A 19,325-nucleotide genomic window follows, 5' to 3' on the forward strand; every position below is an offset into this window, starting at 1 on the left:
CAAACATGTAGTTTCATCTTCATCTAGAGTTTTGTTTGTATCCTTTGACATTATTCTTTCCCAGTGAGCAATAGCCCAGATTTCAACGTTGATTTCTGGTTGAAAGCGCATCGAAATGGGGTCTGAACGTCTTAGACCTATTTTCCCCGTATCTTCAACCGGCTAAATTACGGTTACAATATCAACGGTGGAGGAGTTTGAGTGGCTCAGTGATCCTGGGAGCTATGTTGTGCGGGGCAGTAGCCCCTAGTAGGGGAGAGTCCAGACTAAGAGCGGTTCAAAATTACCCTGAAAATTACTCTTCAGCCACCTCGCCCGGACCAGGGAAACCGGGGCACCCTCCCGGAGCCAGACCCAGGAGGGGAGCTCATCGGCAAGCGTCTGGTGGTCGGGCCCCACTCCCGAGTTGGATCAGCCCGAAGAAACAGCATGGAGCAGCCACCCTGTGGAGCAGCCACCCTGTGGACCAACACCCGCAGGGACAAGCATCGGGGTCTGGTGCAATGCAGACCGAGCGGCGGGTCAGGCCGGAGGCCTGGGCGAGCCGATCGCCGGCAGCATAGACTAGCTCTAGGGCAGTGGAATGTCACCTCGCTAGCGGGGAAAGAGCCGGAGCTGGTGCAGGAGGTGGAGCGATACCAGCTAGATATAGTTGGACTCACCCCCACACACAGCACTGGTTCTGGAACCAAGCTCCTGGAGAGGGGTTTTTCCGGAGTTGCCCAGGGTGAGAGGCGCCGGGCGGGAGTGGGGATACTCACGAGCCCCCGGCTGAGCGCCGCTGTCTTAGAGTTCTCCCCGGAGAAAGAGAGGGTCGCTTCCATGCGCCTACGGGTTGCGGGGATCAAGGCTCTGACTATGGTTTGTGCTTATGCACCAAACAGCAGTTCGGACTATCCGGCGTTCTTGGAGTCGGTGGGAGGAGTCCTGGAAAGGGTGCCGCCTGCCGACTCTATCATTCTCCTGGGGGACTCCAACGCTCACGTGGGCAATGATGGAGAAACCTGGCGGGGGGTGATTGGGAGGAACGGCTTGCCCGATCTGTACCCAAGTGGTGTCTCGTTATTGGACTTCTGTGCTAGCCATGGTTTGGCCAAAACGAACACTGTGTTCGAACATAAGGTGGCTCATAAGTGTACACCTTAGGTCGGAGATCAATGATTGACTTTGTAATCGTATCATCTGATCTGCGGCCGTATGTCTTGGACACTCGGGTGAAGAGAGGAGCAGAGCTGTCAACTGATCACCACCTGGTCGTGAGTTGGATCAGATGGCGGGGGAACCTCCCTGTCCGGGAGGTCTTTAACTCCCACCTCCGGAAGAACTTCTCACACATCCCGAGGGAGGTTGGGGACACGGAATCCGAATGGACCATGTTCAAAGCCTCTATTGTGGACGCGGCCGCTAGGAGCTGTGGCCGGAAGGTCATCGGTGCCTGTCATGGCGGCAACCCGAGAACCCGGTGGTGGACACCAGAGGTCAGGGAAGCCGTCAAGCTGAAGAAGGAGACCTTCAAGGCCTGGTTGGTCCTGAAGCAGCTGAGAGGTACCGGCAGGCCAGAAGGGCTGCAGCTGCGGTGGTCGTGGATGCTAAAACTCTGGCATGGGAGGAGTTCGGGGAGGCCACGGAGAAGGACTTTCGGTTGGCCTCAAGGAGGTTCATCGTCGGGCGGTGGAAAGAGCACTTTGAGGAACTCCTAAACCCGACTAACATGTCCTCTGCAGAGGCAGCGCCTGAAGACCTAGGGGGGGGCTCACCCATATCCCTGGCAGAGGCCGCTAAGGTAGTTAAAAAGCTCCTTGGTGGCAAGGCGCCGGGGGTGGATGAGATCCGCCCTGAGATGCTGAAGGCGCTGGACACGGTTGGGCTGTCTTGGCTGACACGCCTCTTCAATGTCGCATGGGGGTCGGGATCAGTGCCCATGGACTGGCAGACCGGGGTGGTGGTTCCCATCTTCAAAAAGGGGGACTGGAGAGTGTGCTTGAATTACCGGGGTAACACACTACTCAGCCTCCCGGGGAAGGCTTATGCCAGGGTGCTGGAAAGGAGGCTCCGACCCTTTGTCGAACCTCAGGAGTTTTTGGACATTTTACATGTAAAATACACGGCGGACAGCGAGTGGGGCTGTACACAGTTTAAATGAGGACGTGAGTAAAACAAAGTAATGTCTAATAAGAACACGGTCAAAACATTGTTGTTTGGCTTATAGCAATATACAGACAATATAAAGTATATACTGTGTAATATCCAGGTCAGCATCGTTCCGTTGAAAACACGTTTAAATGACTACTATGTTCTCCGGTGATAAGATGTTCACAACGGGTTTAAAAGTCAATATGTTTTTCTAATACTTGTTTTATTTACAGATGTCCACCTCCTGTGTGGCTTTGAAAATTACATTTAAATCAAAGGAGATTATGGTTGTATATAAAGAACATTGTTCATATTTATATTGTGCTTAATAAATACCAATTAACTGTTGCCCGTGTCACTTGGTCTTTGGTCAGTGGAAACTGATGATGTGTTGCTATGACTAAGTATTTAGTTGCTACATATTGATCTGAGAGCATTTCGACGTTGAAAACACGTTTAAAATACGGTGACGTTGAAAACACATTTAAAAGTAGTTCAAAAGTGAAAGTGTTTTCGCCGACTATTTATAGACGTTGATAAACGTTCACGGTTTGACCAGATTTCAACGGGATGTGCAATACTGGCTTTCAACTGATAAATGGAGGTGGTTTTTTGGTCAGCCTCTAAAATGATGATATACTATTATTAGCACAATGTAGATGACGAACATTTTTATTGTTGCAAATTCCGTTGAAATCTGGTCTAAGCATGAACTTCAATCAACGCCTATAAATAGTCTGCTCAAAAAAGTTCACTTTTGAACCAATTCTGATGTCTATTCAACGGTGGGCGTAGACATCTTTTGAAAGGAAAAATGCTCACTGGGTAATTAAAGTAGCGAGCAGCACTAGCTCCAAAAAGTTCTAAATTTAAAACGAAAGTCGACAAATTGTCCACACTGACAGCCTGTCCCTTCAAGCCTCCCTCCAAAGCCACTACCCCAAAAGTATCATGATGACCTGAAACAAAAAACATGACTATTGTCAGTGTTAGCAGCCTGTGGAAGACTCCAGAGACGAGCGATGCGTGCACGACCAGAATTTGTGCAGGCAGACATGTAAGTAGACAGGCAGGTAGCCTGTGCAATCATTACATTCAGGCGGAATGAAATGATTGGACGAGTACATTATTCCAATGGCCACAGATACACACATTTTTACCCTTTCTTTTGTCAGCATTTGATTCAGAGATTGCTGTCAAGATGTAATGACAATTTCAACACAAATATAAAAAATATCGACCCTACCTTTAACATGTCATTTGCACGTAGAACAAACAGTGCTGTTTGCTACAGGACTTGACAGTTCACAGGTTTCAAATGAGGACCAGCCTTGTGTTACATTTGTCGAATCCTCCTCAGGGACAAAGCCAGGTGTGACAGCAGCCCACCAGGAGTCAAGAGCCCCCTACACCCTCTCATTAGCCCATATGACATTCATTCTTAAAATCAGACAACCTCAATGTTAGCAGTAGCATCCCAGGGTGCACCCTGAAGCCGCTGCCTTCATTGGCAGACACAACAAGATATAGGCCGATAGCAGGCTGCTTATCAATTGTAACACATTGCAAATGCATCATATACACAAAAGAATACTATTGAGCTGCCGAAGCAGGGGACAAATAGTGTAAATTAGGAGAGAGCAACACAGACTCGGTAGGATATTCAACCCAGCTACATCAGGAATATTAAAAGTTATTGTTATTGGGAGAGTTTATTGGGCCATTAACACCCAGTGTGCACGAGGAAAGCCAGTGCAATCTACAGTAAAAATGGGCTTACCAGTGCTACTCATGGTGCCAGTCAGACGATGCACAGTAAATAAGCCACTATCCACACTGACAGTAGCCTACATGGATGATGCCAGCCGCCGCAGAGCGCGAGCCTCAGAGTCAGCCAGCAGAATGAATGGAGGGAAATGTTTCCACGGGAATGTTGCAGAGAGCCCGGTGGTCCCTGGCTGATGATGCCGCAGAGATGTCCCGAAACAACCGCACTGAGAAGACAATGTCCCGCATACACTGCAGGGCTGCGCTGCCTCACTCTACAGCAGACAGCGCAGGTTGGGTGTGGGCGCACGGCGGAGAAACACGGCTAGAGTCAAGCTGCATAGAAGAGTGAATAACGTTTCCGCTGTAGTATATCAAAATAAAAGTATTCCTCAAAGTGAGGTCTACATTCGGGTTTCGAGAAATCCTGGGTTCTTTCAGGACACTTTGTGCTGCTGTGCAGCAAAATCTGGAGCACTTCAATGTATCTTTTGTTTGAGTAATCAAATCATGAATTTCACTAGTTTCACTGTCTGGTCAAACCATATCAGTATGACGCTGTTCTGGATGTTTATTAAATATAACAAGTCAATTATACTTAAATGTACGCCAGTTAGGACTGTGGTAAGTAGGCCTAAAAATAAAGAGTGTGCATTTTTTTTAAATTCCCATCATTGGTCATATTTCATCAAATAGAATATGAAATTAAATGTCAACCAAATTTACACCTTTTTATATAGGCTTAAAACATCTAAACCATAATACGCATATTTCAATCATTGTTGCTAATTTGACTAAACTGTTATGTTTAAGACTATATATGCAAGCACAACAATAACTAAAGTAATAAAGGGATTAATGATTGAAATTAAATATTCCATTGTAAACTGATAGATGATCACATTACATTAAGCTTTAAGAGAGAATGGATATTTGATCTACATTTTTAAGACAACTGAGCCGCTCCATCTGCTGAGGAAGAGCTTGTGATAAGCCTTCGATCTCAAGCTCCACAGATACTGAGTAAGGCCAACTATATTGGTCTTCATAAGTAATAAGGCAAAACCTGACTTTGTTTACATTGTACTTAAACTCTAAATTCTCAAACAAATAAGCACGTAATCAAGTTACCAAAACGAAATGACATGCAGTGAAAGCTTTTGGGTCAGTTGCCTCTTTTTGGTAACTTGTTGGTAATCCAGCCTTGAATATAAATCATCAAGACATTTGAAATGATTGAGAAACCTTCAATAAGGCAAGTAGACCTGTGCTTTGTTGTAATTTTGGTCAGTAGGTTACACCTAATATCCTCGCATGTCAATTGTTCCATTCCCCTACTTTATTGCGATCTTGATGCTTTTACATTGAAAGAATTAATCCAACACTTCAGGTTGTATGTTGCTTTGCTTCAGCATCCAGCAGGCTGCTCCACAGAGCATCCCCGGGCTGACAGCGCCACTTGCGCTGGTGCCGCGGCCAACACGGGAATTGTAGTATTAGGAAAGAAAATGTCCATTCTAAGGAGCAGCGCACGGCTGGTTTTGGACTACAAGTCTGTTCCATGTAAACAAACTGCAATGTGAAAGGGACTGGCAGTGACATAACGGCATTTTAATCTTTAAAATACGTTAGAAAATCTGTTAGGATGCAATGGCTAGATCTAGTCAGTGCGTTCGTTTGTTTAAATGCTTTTAATCTCCAAGCACAGAAGATGTTGAACATCACACTGCTCATTTTGTTTCTGTGTCCTCTTTGTGTGTTGAAGCATAATTAAGTGGGTCAGTGGTTTTTACAAGGGCTTGGGAACAACTGAGGAGGAGGAACTGGAGGAAGATGACAGATCCGGGGATCGTAAATGGAATAAAGGAACAGAAAAGAACAGAACTACACTATTATTTCATTTGGTTTGAAGCTGTTTACCAATTGGATCATTTTCTTTTAATATAGTGATATTTAGTTTGAGAGTTGACATCTGAACTCAGGAAAAAGATGCATTCCAGCCAAGTTTGTGTTTTCCTTTTTTATTGGAATTTATCAACAAAAATAAAGACACAATTCAGCAGCTAAAGGCTGCATCGCTATCTACACAAATATCATTTTAAATTGAATTATCTACAATATATAAGTATGACAAAATTAACTAGAATTTAACTGTAGCTGTAAAACATATTTACAGAATAAAGGACACGTTTAAAATAAGCAAATGGATAAAAAACAAATAAACCATATTTCGAAAAGAAACGTATCACTGAGCCTACGAGCTTATCCTTTCCATATGGGGATAGAGTTTGCTAAGTATCATTTTATCTATTGATTTCTTATATGATGATATGGTCTTGCCAAACAACGTGGTCTCTCTCTCTATTTCTATCTCGAAGAAATTAATTAATTCATATACATGTATCATTTTCTTTGTCTTTCATTGCAGATTTCTCAATGTTTCTCAATTTCTCTATTTTTAATGGATAAACTTCACCCACATTCTATCAACAGAAAATAAATATATATATATTTGTTTCCTGTTGAAATCTGCAATGAAAGACAAATCTACATTACAATGTAGTTATACTTTACTTACAAAAGAAGGCGATGTTTTGTTTTCGTTTATTTATTTGTGATTTGTACTGCGACAACGTGTTCATGACGTCAAATCTGCGCGACTTCTACAAACGGCATGGCTTCCATATGTCAGGCTGAGCGCGTGTGTTAAAAAGTGAAGCGTGAACTAGTAACATTAACCTTCTAGCGACATGGAGGTTAGCGAAGCTAACGACGACAGTTTTGGAATAGAAGTGATTCCCGCGGAGGACGGTAAACCAGCTCCATGTTGTCCGCATGGTAAGTCTCACTCATGGTGTAAATACGAACAGTACTTAGCTTTAGTATATCCTCCATGTTTGTTTTGTATGTGCACACTTTGAACACAAGGACATTATATGTATGAGTCTTTTTAAATTGTGTCGCACACAAAACAGCTCCCATTGCAGTACAATGCCACTTTATATTCCAAGCCACAGTGTGTGACAGACCTAATATTCAGCCGTGTTGGAGCTAATCACGCCCCATCTGTGTGTGTAAGCTTCAGGGTACCAGCTTAAATCAGCCATCCACAGTGTGGCTCACCTTTGACGAAGCATCGAGCCTCACTGTTAACACAGTAACAGTCATGTCATGTGTGTTTTGCCAGGTCCAACTTTGCTTTTTGAGAAAGTTGGCAAAGGAGGGGAGAACGGCAGGAGGTTTTATGCCTGCTCCGCCTGTCGAGACAGAAAATACTGCAACTTCTTCCAGTGGGAGGAAGAAAAGGTAGGCTCACTGGAATTCTGTCACTTCTAACACAAGATACCTGAGCGAACCAATGGTTTCATTCTGATTCATTTGCTCTGAAGGTGTCTGAGGTCAGGCTTTTGGCCAGAGAAGCAGAGAACCAGTCAAAGAGACCTGTGTTCACCCAGCAGGAGAACTGTAGCAGGTAAGAAGCCAACTGACAACGTGGACTATGTATCTTTAACCGCTCGGCCCACAGATTTACATGCGTTTGTATTATTGTCTCTGTTCATAACATTATACGATTGAATTCACTGTAGGCTGAATTTTAACAGGATTCAAATGGTTGTAATGTCAAATTGAACTCCCGAACATGAAGTGATCTTATTTTCTCAAAGGTCTGTAATTTGTCCCTCAGGTTTAGAAAGTTTTCCTCCCTCCCACTGGATGAGAAGAAGTTCTGTCAGGATTGCCAGATGTTGCTCCTGCCAGGAGAGCACGGGGCCCACTCCTCTCACAGAACCACGGCCGTCTCCACGGATCAGCTGAGGAGGCCCAGCGTGCTGCTGCGTCCACTGGACAACAAGAAGAGCAACGCCCAGTACCTGTTCACCGACCGCAGCTCCCACTTTCTGCTGGACACCCTGGCTGGTCTGGGATACAAGAAGGTGCTGTGTGTGGGCACACCCAGGTGAGGGAGACATTGAGCTTTACGTTTGCAGATACCACCACGTTTAGCCTAAATCCACCCACTGCATCATTTTGAAAAAGTAGGCAAGGGGCTGAGAGATGAAAGACACGATTTGAACATTAAAAATAAAAATGTTAGACGTTGTGGAAAGAGGCGAAGTGGGGGGTCTGATGAGACGGCGTTCATTATTTTATTTCATGACGTAGATTAGTCCCAAATGGTCAACTCTATGTCTTGGCCTATGTGTCTATGTGAATTGGCCTTGAAGATTAGGACTCATATTAAACAGTATATGGCAGTTTGAGCCATTTTCAACCATTACAATTTTATATTATTTATGAATTCATGTCAATATTAACACCAGCATTGTGTTTCATCACAGTACAGTCAATTATGATATGCATTGCTCAAAGACTGGCGAGCAGGAGAGCAAACCTGTGAACTCTTTGTTTTTGAAAGGCTGAATGCCAACAGATGTGGATATAAGCAGAATATTTCATGATATAAAAACTGAATTTTTGAAAACAATCCCACGCTACTGCGTGAGGTGATGCTTGGGTCAGACATGTTTAATACCAGCACACCCCCAACGCGTTATAAGAGCAAATCAAGACCACCTAACACACAAACACCCAACTTTCTGCATTACATTAGCACAAATCTGAACCCATGATATACATCACTACTACCAAGCCACCACTGGAATCTTATTCTACAAATAGTATAGTACCAATAATATTAGTGTAGCCTGATGTTTATCTGCAACTGTGCAGAAATACCGGGTGTAAACAGAATGAATAGACATGCAAAAAAATAAAAGCAGTGCAGCCCTCAAATGTTGCTTTAGAATATTATCCTCGACATTATGAATGAAGCTTTCAGGCTTCAGCCTGTTCGGTACAGCCTGAGCAGCAATGACATTTTAGAGAAAATACACAGAAGTTTAAGTGACTGCCATAAGAAACAAAATGGTGAAATGACTAAGATTTAAAACACGGATAGAAATCAGTGTTTTATCTAAGTTTTACTCCAAAATGATTGTTGTTGTTCGGGCCAGACTTCAGGAGCTGATCAAGTTGAGAAACCTGGAGCAGAAACATGAGCCAATGAAGAGTCTGCTGCTGGACATTGACTTCAGGTTGGTTTGTCTCATTTGTTATCATATTATTTTCTACTGTAATGCTGCTCTGATGTGACGCTATATTTATATGGAGGGATAGAATCCCCATCACTGTATGTGGAGTTTGACCGCAGTATCATGGAGTGCTGATGTGACTGAGTTCCAGGTGATTGGGCCACATCTGGTTCTCCGGTGGTCTCAGGAAGCGCATGGCAGGGTACAGAGGCTCAGTGAACTGGTGATGAGCCCGGTCGAACACCGGCGACACAGCCGCCGAGAACCTCTGCAGGACAGCCATGGTGTCCGCGTCGTAGAACACCAGCTGGCCCTTATCGTAACTAACCCACACTCCCACCTTTCCCAGCGCCGTCTGCCCGGCGCCCTGGCACGCTATGTGCCGGTCGTTGTGCCAGGCAGTCAAATGGCCGTTGCGAAGCTCCACGCACCAGGAGTTCCTGTTACGGCCCAGCTTGGTGCCCTTGTCCCGGCCCTTCCTCTCCAGGCTGCCGTAGGCGGCGCCCACGGCCCAGGCGGAGCAGCAGTGGACGTCCACCTCCCAGTAACGCTGACCGGCTGTGACGGGAGACGAGCCCAGAGCGCAGCACACCTTGTCAAACTGGAGGGGATGCTCCGGAGCTGAGCGGACAGAGCCGGAGAAGGACATGCCCCGCCCCTCTGAGGTCACCGTGATTTGGCTTTGGCAAGTCTGCCTGTCAATCACCATGGGGGATGAATCTGAAAATATACAGAGAATCCTTCGGTATGTTGATGACATTTGACCTTTGGCCATGCATCAGTGTGACTTGACCTGTTCCTGCAGCCAATGTTTCTTAGCAGTATTGGATTTACAAGATTTACTAGCTGACATGGCATTTTTGTAACTTATTGTCAAACCTGACTCTAATGAACCACACTCCTGCTGCCATGAATGAGTTAGCTCGTGGAGAGTTGATGGCCTCAGTACCTAACAGGAGAGCCTTCCTCTGCAGCTGAGCTTTAAGCTGTTTGGAGATGGAGGATAATGTTTTTAGGAGCCTTTCAAATCTCTCTTCATTCAGTCTGATTTCCTTCTCAGAGGCATCTGGCTTCTTAGGACTGCGAGAGAGATCACAGAGATTATAATGGGACAGAGAGGTCTGCAGCAGCTCTGTCTAATGGTGCAGTGTTTTACCTCAGATTGTCAGACTGACCCTTGAAATGAGACAAAAACAAAATACAGATTAAAACAGCAGGAAAATACTTGAGTGACTGTATTTTTAAACGGTGTCAGTGCGCGGACCTTCCTTTTTTCCTCTGCCGCCGGGCCGGTGCTCAGTGCTCTCTGGAGGCTGCCAATGCTCTTGGAGACCTGGTCTTGGTGGTGTTTCCAGTTCTTGAGAACCTGGTCCAGTCTGGTCCTGGTCTGCCTCAGGTCTAGCTCCAGATACTCCTGGACGGCCTGCTCATCCTGCTTCAGGACACACCGCATGTTCTCGAAGTCCTCTCGAACCTGCTGCTTCATCACCTCTGTGCTCGTCTTCAGGGAGGAACACAGAGCATGAAGGCCACATGTTGAACACACACCAGATTAATACACGTCATCTATTTATTTACACTCCTTGTTGGTGGTCTGATAACTGTGTGTATGGTGTGCACTTTAAGTATTGAGAGCCTCTGGTCCGTACTTACAGAGAGATCTGCCTTGCGTTTCTTCAGGGACTGGATGTGAGCCTCAGTCCTGGACCGCTCTGCCTGCAGCTCCTCCATCCGTCTGGACAGCTGCTCCTGCAGAGTTACATCAGTGCTGACATGAGTGTACATTATTTTCAGCTTTAACCTCATGAACAATGTGGACTAGAAACTACACTGTCCCTTGACAAAATGAATTAGTTCTGAAAACAAGGATTTTTTGTTTTATAAATGTCATAAAACGGCGAAAAAGTCACAATTCCCTCAACCTCGCGTTCAAGCGTCTTGTCGGAAACCCAAAGATATTCAGTCTACTGTGATAGGAAGCAGGAGACATTTATTAGGGCCCGAGCTCTGACGTAGTCAGCGCGGAGGACCTATTGTTCTGCTAATTAGGGCCCGAGCAACAGTCAACGTCGGGCCAGCGAAGGCCCCATTGAAATTCAAATACACATAGTACATCGGCCGCATATTTGGGGGACTTGCCACACTCGAAAACTCACCAAATTTTCCACACTTGTCAGGCCTGGTGAAAATTTATTTTAGACTTCTTGACTATGTGTGTGTGTGTGTATATATATGTATATATATATATGTATATGTATATGTATATGTGTATATATATATGTATATATATATGTATATGTGTGTGTATGTGTATGTGTATGTGTATGTGTGTATATATATATATATATATATATATATATACACATACACACATATACACACACACACACACACACATATATATATATATATATATATATATATATATATATATATATATATATATATATATATATATATATATATATATATATATATATATATATATATATATATACACACATACACATACACATACACATACACATACATACACCGACCGTTCGGTACGAGGCTCACGGTTCGGTACGCATGACGAGCCCAATACGTTTGAATCAATTTTATTTTATTTTATTTTTTTTTTTAAACCTTTATTTAACCAGGTAGTCCCATTGAGATTAAAAATCTCTTTTGCAAGATGTAAGTAACAATACTACATAACATTAAGGAGCAGCTTTTGTTTTTGATGCTTATGTGTTGCTAAGAAGACACCCCAGAAGATGGGTCACTCAGGTATAGTTCCATCATTGTTCAAAGTCAAAGAATAACTTCATGATGTTAGTTGTAATGAATAAATATATTTTAAAATCAAGTACATTTCTCTGGCATTTATAGTTTTCTACTGTACCGAACCGTGGCTCCACTGTATCGTACCGAACCGTGAATTTTGTGAACCGTTACACCCCTAATATATATATATATATAAAATTCGGGTCGCGGCTTCTCATTAAGGGGTGATGGTGGGTCCCGCAGCCAGACCAGTTGAGAACCACTGCTTTACGTCTTTGCTTCAACCACCTACATCTACACCTACTGTTTGTATTGTTCTCCACAAACCTCCTGTTTACTTGTAAGTCAGTTCTGTATCTGTTTCTCAGTGTCTCCTCTTCATGCAACCAACCTGTTGTTGCTTCCGTTTTGTCCATTTGTAGGTCTGTGCTTAGTTTGTTAGGCTGCAGTTCATTGAGCTCTCTGGGCCACCGTAGTTTCAGCACTTAAAATAGAAGTGACGTGGCTTTGATTTGAGTTAATTTCACGTGTGTGTGTGCGTGCGTGCGTCCGCACCCACCTGAGAGGGCTGTCCAGCACTGGCTATCTTCCTCTGTAGTTTTGGAGAACGGGGGAAAGGCTGAACGGTGTCAGTGTTGGAGTCCAGTGGGGTGAAGCTCAGTCTGTCCTGCAGTACACTGTGGCTGCCTGCAGAGGGCGGAGCGAGACCACTGTGTGCTGACTGACCATTACCAACAGATGAAGCCTCTTGTTCTGCCATTTCTGTGGACTGAACAAAACAACAAACTCATATTAAACCTCTACCAGCAGATATTCCCCGTTTGCACTCTCCAAAGCATTTCCTGCTTATGTTTTCAGAGTAAACCAGTTCTTCAGGTTTTTGAGTCCATGCCAAGCTTTCTTCCATAACCTTGTTTAGGATATGATCTAAACATCGAACAAAAAGTTCGGAAATTAGTGTTTGAGAGATTATTTCTCTGTAACAATGCTTCTTGGCAATACATTTTATACCGTTGGAAAGCCTGTTTATTTACCTTTTTAAACGGTGCCCCATTTGTCAGGAACATGCATTTCTGGGCTGAGCAGCAGAGCTGAGTATGTGGGTTGTGCCCATGAAAAATTTTCCAAATCTTCTCTGTTCTTGGGATGGCATGCCACTCCTCAAGCAGGATTTGTCGCAAGTCAGCCAACGTGGTTGTGTTGGTCACTCTGGCACGAACAGCTGATCCCAGAAGTGTTCACTTGGGTTGAGGTCAGGACTGTTGGCAGGCCATTCCATCCTCTACTCCCAAATTCTGGAGGTAGTCTCTGATAAAGCGCTCTGTGGGGGCGAGCGTTGTCATCTTGGAGGATGGAGTTCGGTCCCAGACAGTGGAGAAATGGGATTGCCACTGGTTGCAGAATCTCGCGTGCTGCTCGTGCCAGAGTGACCAACACAACCACGTTGGCTGACTTGCGACAAATCCTGCTTGAGGAGTGGCATGCCATCCCACAGCAGTGTGTGAGCAGGCTGCTGACCAGCATGAGGAGGAGGTGCCAGGCCGTTGTGGCTGTGTATGGTTCTTAAAATTGCCAATATGTCTTGTTTCTTCCTTGTTACTGATAGACTTCAATCATCCAATCCACCAAACAAGAGGCAACAGCAACAGCAGAATAAGCTGTTGGCATTGGCAGAGAAGATTTGGCAAATTTTTCATGGGCGCAACCCACATACTCAGCTCTGCTGCTCAGCCCAGAAATGCATGTTCCTGACAAATGGGGCACCGTTTAAAAAGGTAAATAAACAGGCTTTCCAACGGTATAAAATTAAAAAAGAAGCATTGTTACAACAGAGAAATAATCTACCAACACTAATTTCTCAACTTTTTGTTCGATGTTTATTTTTCTCTGCAGATTAACCAAAACAAAACCAATGAAACACAAAGTCACAGCTCACAACTTCCTCTATGTTGAGCATTCAATTTTGTCATGTTATGCATATACAGCTGCAAAATACCATGTTTGTTACAGTCGACAGTTCTCTGGTGACTGGGAACTTTTAGACATCTGCATGCTGTTATGTTATGTTTATTTTATTTGATATGGACATCACAGTAGCATTAGAATTGTAACATACATTTATGCACAAAGCCCAGATGCACTGTGTTAAGTGTTTGAAGCGAAATGCTAATTTACAACACCTGTCCACAGGAGGCTTTTTACATCAACATATTCATGATGAATATTCAGAAAGAGTCCCTTTGTATTCTTAAATGTGTTCGTGTTTCTTACCTGCGGTGTGTTTGCGCTGCGTCTCTGCTGTGTGTTTCTGTGAAGAATGTGCAGAGGGTGTGTTCTGTGTAACAAGCTTCAGCCTGCAGTCACCTCTCCGTTACCTGGATACATATTCAGGATCCACTGTGTTTGCACGTACAGCAGATAAGTTCCAACATGCTCTGTTTTTTTCAGCCTCCTGTTACGAAGGAAACAGAACTCGTGAAAGTTGTCTGAATGTTGAAAGTTCAATGCTGAATAATACATCATATGATTTTTTTCATAATGTTTCAGATACACTCAGTTCTACAGCCAGGATGAATTCTGTCACTACAACATGTTCAACCATCACTTCTTTGATGGAGAGGTAAGAGTTAAACTCCTGTGTTTCATACGTTTGCCTTCCAGTTCAGTGTAACAGCCTCTTGTCTTGCCAGGCCTCCGGTGCAGTACTGCAGGCCTTCCTCACTGAGTGTGACGGCCAGAAGGTGGTGATGGTGGCCGACCCTCCGTTCGGTGGCCTGGTGAAGCCTCTGGCCAGCAGCTTCTCTCTGATCTCACACACATGGAGGAAGCTGCAGAGTTCTGGTGAGTGTCACGGTAAAGTGTCTTTTTTTTAATTTTTTTTTTTAATCTCCATATATTTCTCTATGACCGTTCAGCTCCATGGTATATTTAGCACTGATCTTTGTGGCTCCACTAGAGCAGGGGTTCTGAACCTTTTTGAACTCGGGGCCCAACTTTTCAAGTACAAAGTGTCCCGGGGCCCATTCAAATATTAACACTATTAGTTTAACGAATTGATCTCACTCTTGTTTTGATTTGTATTCAATAACTATATTGTTACCTGTTCAACTCCACCCCTATTTTGGAGCAAAACCGCCTAAAATGACATACCCAAATTAAAATGGCTGTAGCTTCTGAACCACTCTGACTATATGCATCAAAAGTGTCAGAACACCTGCAGGTCATACAGAAACAGAGCAGTGGGCCTTTGGAGTCCGCATAAAATAAAAAAGTATGTTTCAGTATAAATAACTGCCGGTGGCTGTATCTGTACAGGTAAAGGACAGTATAGGGCTGTAACTACAATTGATAACAGGTGCAAAACTGAAATGGTTAAGAATCACTGCACTAGAGGACATTCTTTTTGCAGTAAGGCAGCTTAAAACAGTGAAACATAGAGGACATTGAAGTGTGAATACTATATACCAAATTCAACAGCTGAAAAGCATGGAAACACTTTTTTGGGTCACTTATATTTAAAGCAGTCCATTTCTTTCTGGCCAGCAGATGACAGTAGAACAAGCTGTAAACCCAGAATTGACACGTCATCATTGTATAAAGATGATATTGCAATAATTAGTTTGCAAACAGTTTGTTATTTGTACATTCTAGCAGAAGGGAACAACCCTTAGCATTCGTTTGGAGTTGTGCCAAAATTCACTCTCCTTTTAGCGCTGGTTTGGTCTCCACCAACTCCTGAGACAGTCATCTGTCTCTTTCGCTACTAAAAGCTCCACAATGTTCACTCGCTAGTCTCTAACGCTGTGTGTGCTGTTTCAGGCTGAGCAGGTAGAGGACAGTGTGCTTATCACTGAACCAACAGTCAACCAAAACAATGCGCTGGAAGAGGCTAAAAAGCTCTGTAGAGACAAGGAAAACTGCAAAGTTCTTTAATCCACTGTCCATAACAATTTAGATTCATGCTGCAATCAAATATTTGAATGATTCTGGTACTTATTGTCTGTTTTAAATGAATGCTAGCATGCAGTGTTTGAAGCTAACCTCCAGGTGTTGTTGTGTGCAGACTGCAGTAACACTGACATTCCCATGATGTGGATCTTCCCATATTTCTTTGAGCCTCGCATCCTGGAGTGTCTTCCCTCATGCACCATGCTGGACTACCAGGTGATGCCAACACTAGTGATGCCAGTGCATCACTAGTGTTGATTGATACAGACATACTTAGCTTTGGAGCTTTACTATCAGGAAACATGCACCTGTGAGGGACCTTTTTTCATTCAAGAATACCTGACGCACAAACTCACTATCAACGTGTCCGGGGGACGTGCACTCTTTTCCCTGATAACTGAACTCCAAATCTGTGTTGAAATCATGAGGAAAGCTCATGACGTTAGCTGTTAGCAGCCAGTCAGGAGCTAACAGCTAATGTTAACAGGTGTTGTATTGAGTTACACTATAAGGTCATAAAGAAAAAAAACAGTATCAGATGAAGGTAAATTCATAAAATGATCATGATGTGTTCAAATGTCATCATTATGAACTTGAATATATCCAGATGTTTTCACAGCCACATGAAGTAGATATTAGAGAGGGCATTATGACTTGTTTAATTTCCTACAGCTAGCTTGAAGCGTATATTTAGTTTTTTACCCTGGATCTATTTGGGTATAAAACCTGAGTATTTCCCAAGAATTAGTATCGACTACAACATTTCTGGCATTGTGCCATCCCTACTGTCAAGTTCAAGATGGCCAGACTTCTTCCAGGGAACAACTGGCGATTATCAGTCGAACCCAAGAAGAAGCCCGTCATGCTATCAGGTTCACTGTTGCTACAGCAGGAGAGCCTTGTGTTTCACTGTGTCAACACCGTGGCAGTGATGAACCTAATGAGAAACGTCTGCGGAAAAACATGCAATTTCCTTTCTTGATAAATTCATATAGACTTTGCTGCCTTTTGTAGAATGCAGTGATATTTTGGGCGATTATGAAATGGAATAGTCTCGTGGATTGTCTGTGATCCTCGATCAATATTTAACTGTCCTCTTTAGAGGGATCTCCTTTTGAATTGATAGGTAGAAATGTAATTAGACTGTAAAGTAACTATGCTTCTTTTTGTGGACTATAAACGATTAGTCAGTATTTGGTTTGTTTCCAGGTGGACTATGACAACCATCCTATGTACAAACACGGGAAGACGGGCAGGAAGCAGTCTCCTGTCAGACTCTTCACTAACATTTCACCCAGAGACGTTGTCCTGCCCAAAGACGAGGGCTACAGGTATCAACACACTGATGATCTCCCATAATTCAGTGTAGATGAACGTGTCGGACGATTAATGACGCTGCATTTCAGTCCAGAAGGTAACATAGAAACAGTGTTACCAGAGAGCACTGTCTAGACTGTCTCACTATGCTCATCCCTGGTGCTATAATTCCTGAGTTTAACAGATCGGTATTCTACATTGTTGGTAATGTTAGGTGTTTTATTATTCTCCGTGGACAGAGGCTTTATGTTTCTGACTCACGGATGAACTGATTAGAATTAGGTTGTCAAAGGTCACTGTGACCTCACAAAACCCATTTTTGGCCATAACTAGGAACTAATGACAATTTCAGACAAATATCTAATTGGATAAAATGATAAAGGGATGACATTTTGGACAGACTGGTTGGCGGAGGCATACAACTGTGTGGCGTTAACTTTAGTTGTAAAAACATCAGAAATAGATATAAGCGAGCATATACTTTATCCTTCTAATATTAAAACGTGGAGCTATTTGACCCTGAGTACCGTTGGACATTTTTCAAGACTGTCTGTACAATACCATTACTTTCAATTGCGAAACCAAAAAAATGATATTATCAAACAATATTCAAAGGTATCCTCACCAGCCACACGCTGGTGGTAATGATAGCGTTTCCATACTTTTAGAAATGTATTTCTTGTTTTTTTTTGGTAGAGACAGTGCACACTCTTTTGTTTATTAAACCAAACCAGCCCAACAGCTGTTTAAGATTGTTATAACACAATCAAAATACAACAACTTTAAAGGAAGTTATGACTCACTATCAAAGAGCAAATGAACAATCTGACGAAGCTTTCGATGCCAAATGTCAATCCTCCATCAGGGGCACATTTCAGATGTAGCTCGCTGTAAGAACCATGTTTGTTCTCTTCTCTTCCTCCTTTTAGATTTTGCTCCGTGTGTCAGAGATTTGTGTTGTCCCTTAACAAGCACTGTGCTAAATGCAACGTCTGTCCATCCAAGGTATAAAACCACAACTGCATACATTCTGCTGTCTCTAATGAAGACATAAGTTACAACTTGTGCTTCTCTCTGTCTCCAGGATGGCCGAGAATGGAAGCACTGCTCTATGTGTGAGAAATGTGTGAAACCATGTACGTAAATGTCTACACATTGGATACTACTTGTCAAGACTAGCAAAAGACGTCGCACCACTTTATCTGTTGTCTCCGATTAATGTGCGTGTTGTCCTCCCTCTAAGCCTGGAGACACTGCCAGCGCTGTGGCCGCTGTGCTCTCCCAGACCACCCATGTGGACAAGGTGAAGGGCAGGAGGGCTGCTTCAACTGTGGCAGCCTGGAGCACAAACGCAAAGCGTGTCCTCTCAAAGACACACACAGGATCAGGTGAGTGTTGGGCCCACTCTTTGGACTCTGGCAATGTGCCAATAACATTCAATATTTACACGTCTTAACTTGTTCTTCTACGTCGGTGTGTCTGTCTGTGTTTCGCCCCTCCAGCCATCGGTCCAATGCCAAGAGTGGAGGCAAACGTGTTTCCCATCGGCCGCTGTTGAAGCCTAAAGCTAAGAGGAAGTCTGGAGCAGCTCGCAGAGCAAAGAAGCTCGCTGCTCTGTCTAAGTGACCTCAGCATTCATGCAGTCTCTCAGCTGTGCAATCACAAGCGAGTCATTTTATATAAACTCAAATACTGTTCTTAACAGTGTTAGCAAGTGTCGTAGATTAAAAAGCAACATAAAAGGAGCATTTGCCTTTGTTTTTTTTCATTGAAATGCATACACACCCAAAGTTGGTATTTGTTTTCTGTATATAGCAGCCTTTTTCAATTTTACAACAATAACACAACTCATTTTTTCTCTAAATATTAACCATTTACTTGTTTTTTTCTAGTATACGTATTTCAACAAAAGTAAAACGAATTAAATCTGCATTCATTGATTTTGGGGCCAGCAGAACAAGCTGACATCTGACATATTAACCTTATAGTTTAGTTACAAATCCAGCAGACACAGCAGCATTAGGCCCAATCCCAATCTCCACACTCAAGGCTGTACAGACGTGGAGGGTTTAGTTCTGTCAGACTCACTGTCCCACTGTCAGATCATCGAGTGTTTGAGGACTCTCAGACATTTTGAGCCCTTTATGAACACTTTCCGTAAGTCTGCTACATTTATCATTAAACACGGTTACTCGTGGAAGCAAAAGACGTAAAAAAAAAAGAGAAACGGGTAAACTAAGAGGACGGCACATGGGTGTCCGGTCTGGCATATTCAATTTACACTGGAACATGAAAACA

At 43.5% G+C, this 19,325-nt stretch overlaps 2 protein-coding genes across 4 annotated transcripts; one reads left to right on the plus strand and one right to left on the minus strand.

The window, feature by feature from the left end:
• Positions 1-6,550: 6,550 nt before the first annotated feature.
• Positions 6,551-18,757, plus strand: zcchc4 (zinc finger, CCHC domain containing 4). Of its 2 annotated transcripts, none has more exons than XM_079295666.1 (13): positions 6,551-6,738; positions 7,088-7,206; positions 7,290-7,372; positions 7,586-7,858; positions 8,916-8,996; positions 14,310-14,382; positions 14,453-14,615; positions 15,826-15,926; positions 16,920-17,041; positions 17,957-18,032; positions 18,112-18,163; positions 18,271-18,415; positions 18,530-18,757. In XM_079295666.1, the coding sequence occupies exons 1-13, from the start codon at positions 6,651-6,653 to the stop codon at positions 18,651-18,653; spliced, it is 1,500 nt and encodes a 499-aa protein (XP_079151792.1). In that variant the 5' UTR covers positions 6,551-6,650; the 3' UTR covers positions 18,654-18,757. The 2 variants fall into 2 exon arrangements, with proteins under 2 accessions (XP_079151792.1, XP_079151793.1); XM_079295667.1 differs by having other exon boundaries at positions 14,453-14,603.
• On the minus strand, positions 8,978-14,067 carry LOC306796628 (uncharacterized protein). Of its 2 annotated transcripts, none has more exons than XM_079295668.1 (7): positions 14,034-14,067; positions 12,322-12,531; positions 10,647-10,742; positions 10,258-10,494; positions 10,150-10,169; positions 9,943-10,073; positions 8,978-9,713 (listed from the first exon to the last, which is right to left on the minus strand). In XM_079295668.1, exons 2-7 carry the CDS (start codon positions 12,520-12,522, stop codon positions 9,115-9,117), a joined length of 1,284 nt encoding a protein of 427 aa, XP_079151794.1. In that variant the 5' UTR covers positions 12,523-12,531; positions 14,034-14,067; the 3' UTR covers positions 8,978-9,114. The 2 variants fall into 2 exon arrangements, with proteins under 2 accessions (XP_079151794.1, XP_079151795.1); XM_079295669.1 differs by lacking the exon at positions 14,034-14,067 and adding an exon at positions 12,797-12,808.
• Positions 18,758-19,325: the final 568 nt, after the last annotated feature.

The sequence above is a fragment of the Melanostigma gelatinosum genome (genome assembly GCF_949748355.1).
Source record: "Melanostigma gelatinosum genome assembly, chromosome: 23".
NCBI lineage: Eukaryota > Metazoa > Chordata > Actinopteri > Perciformes > Zoarcidae > Melanostigma > Melanostigma gelatinosum.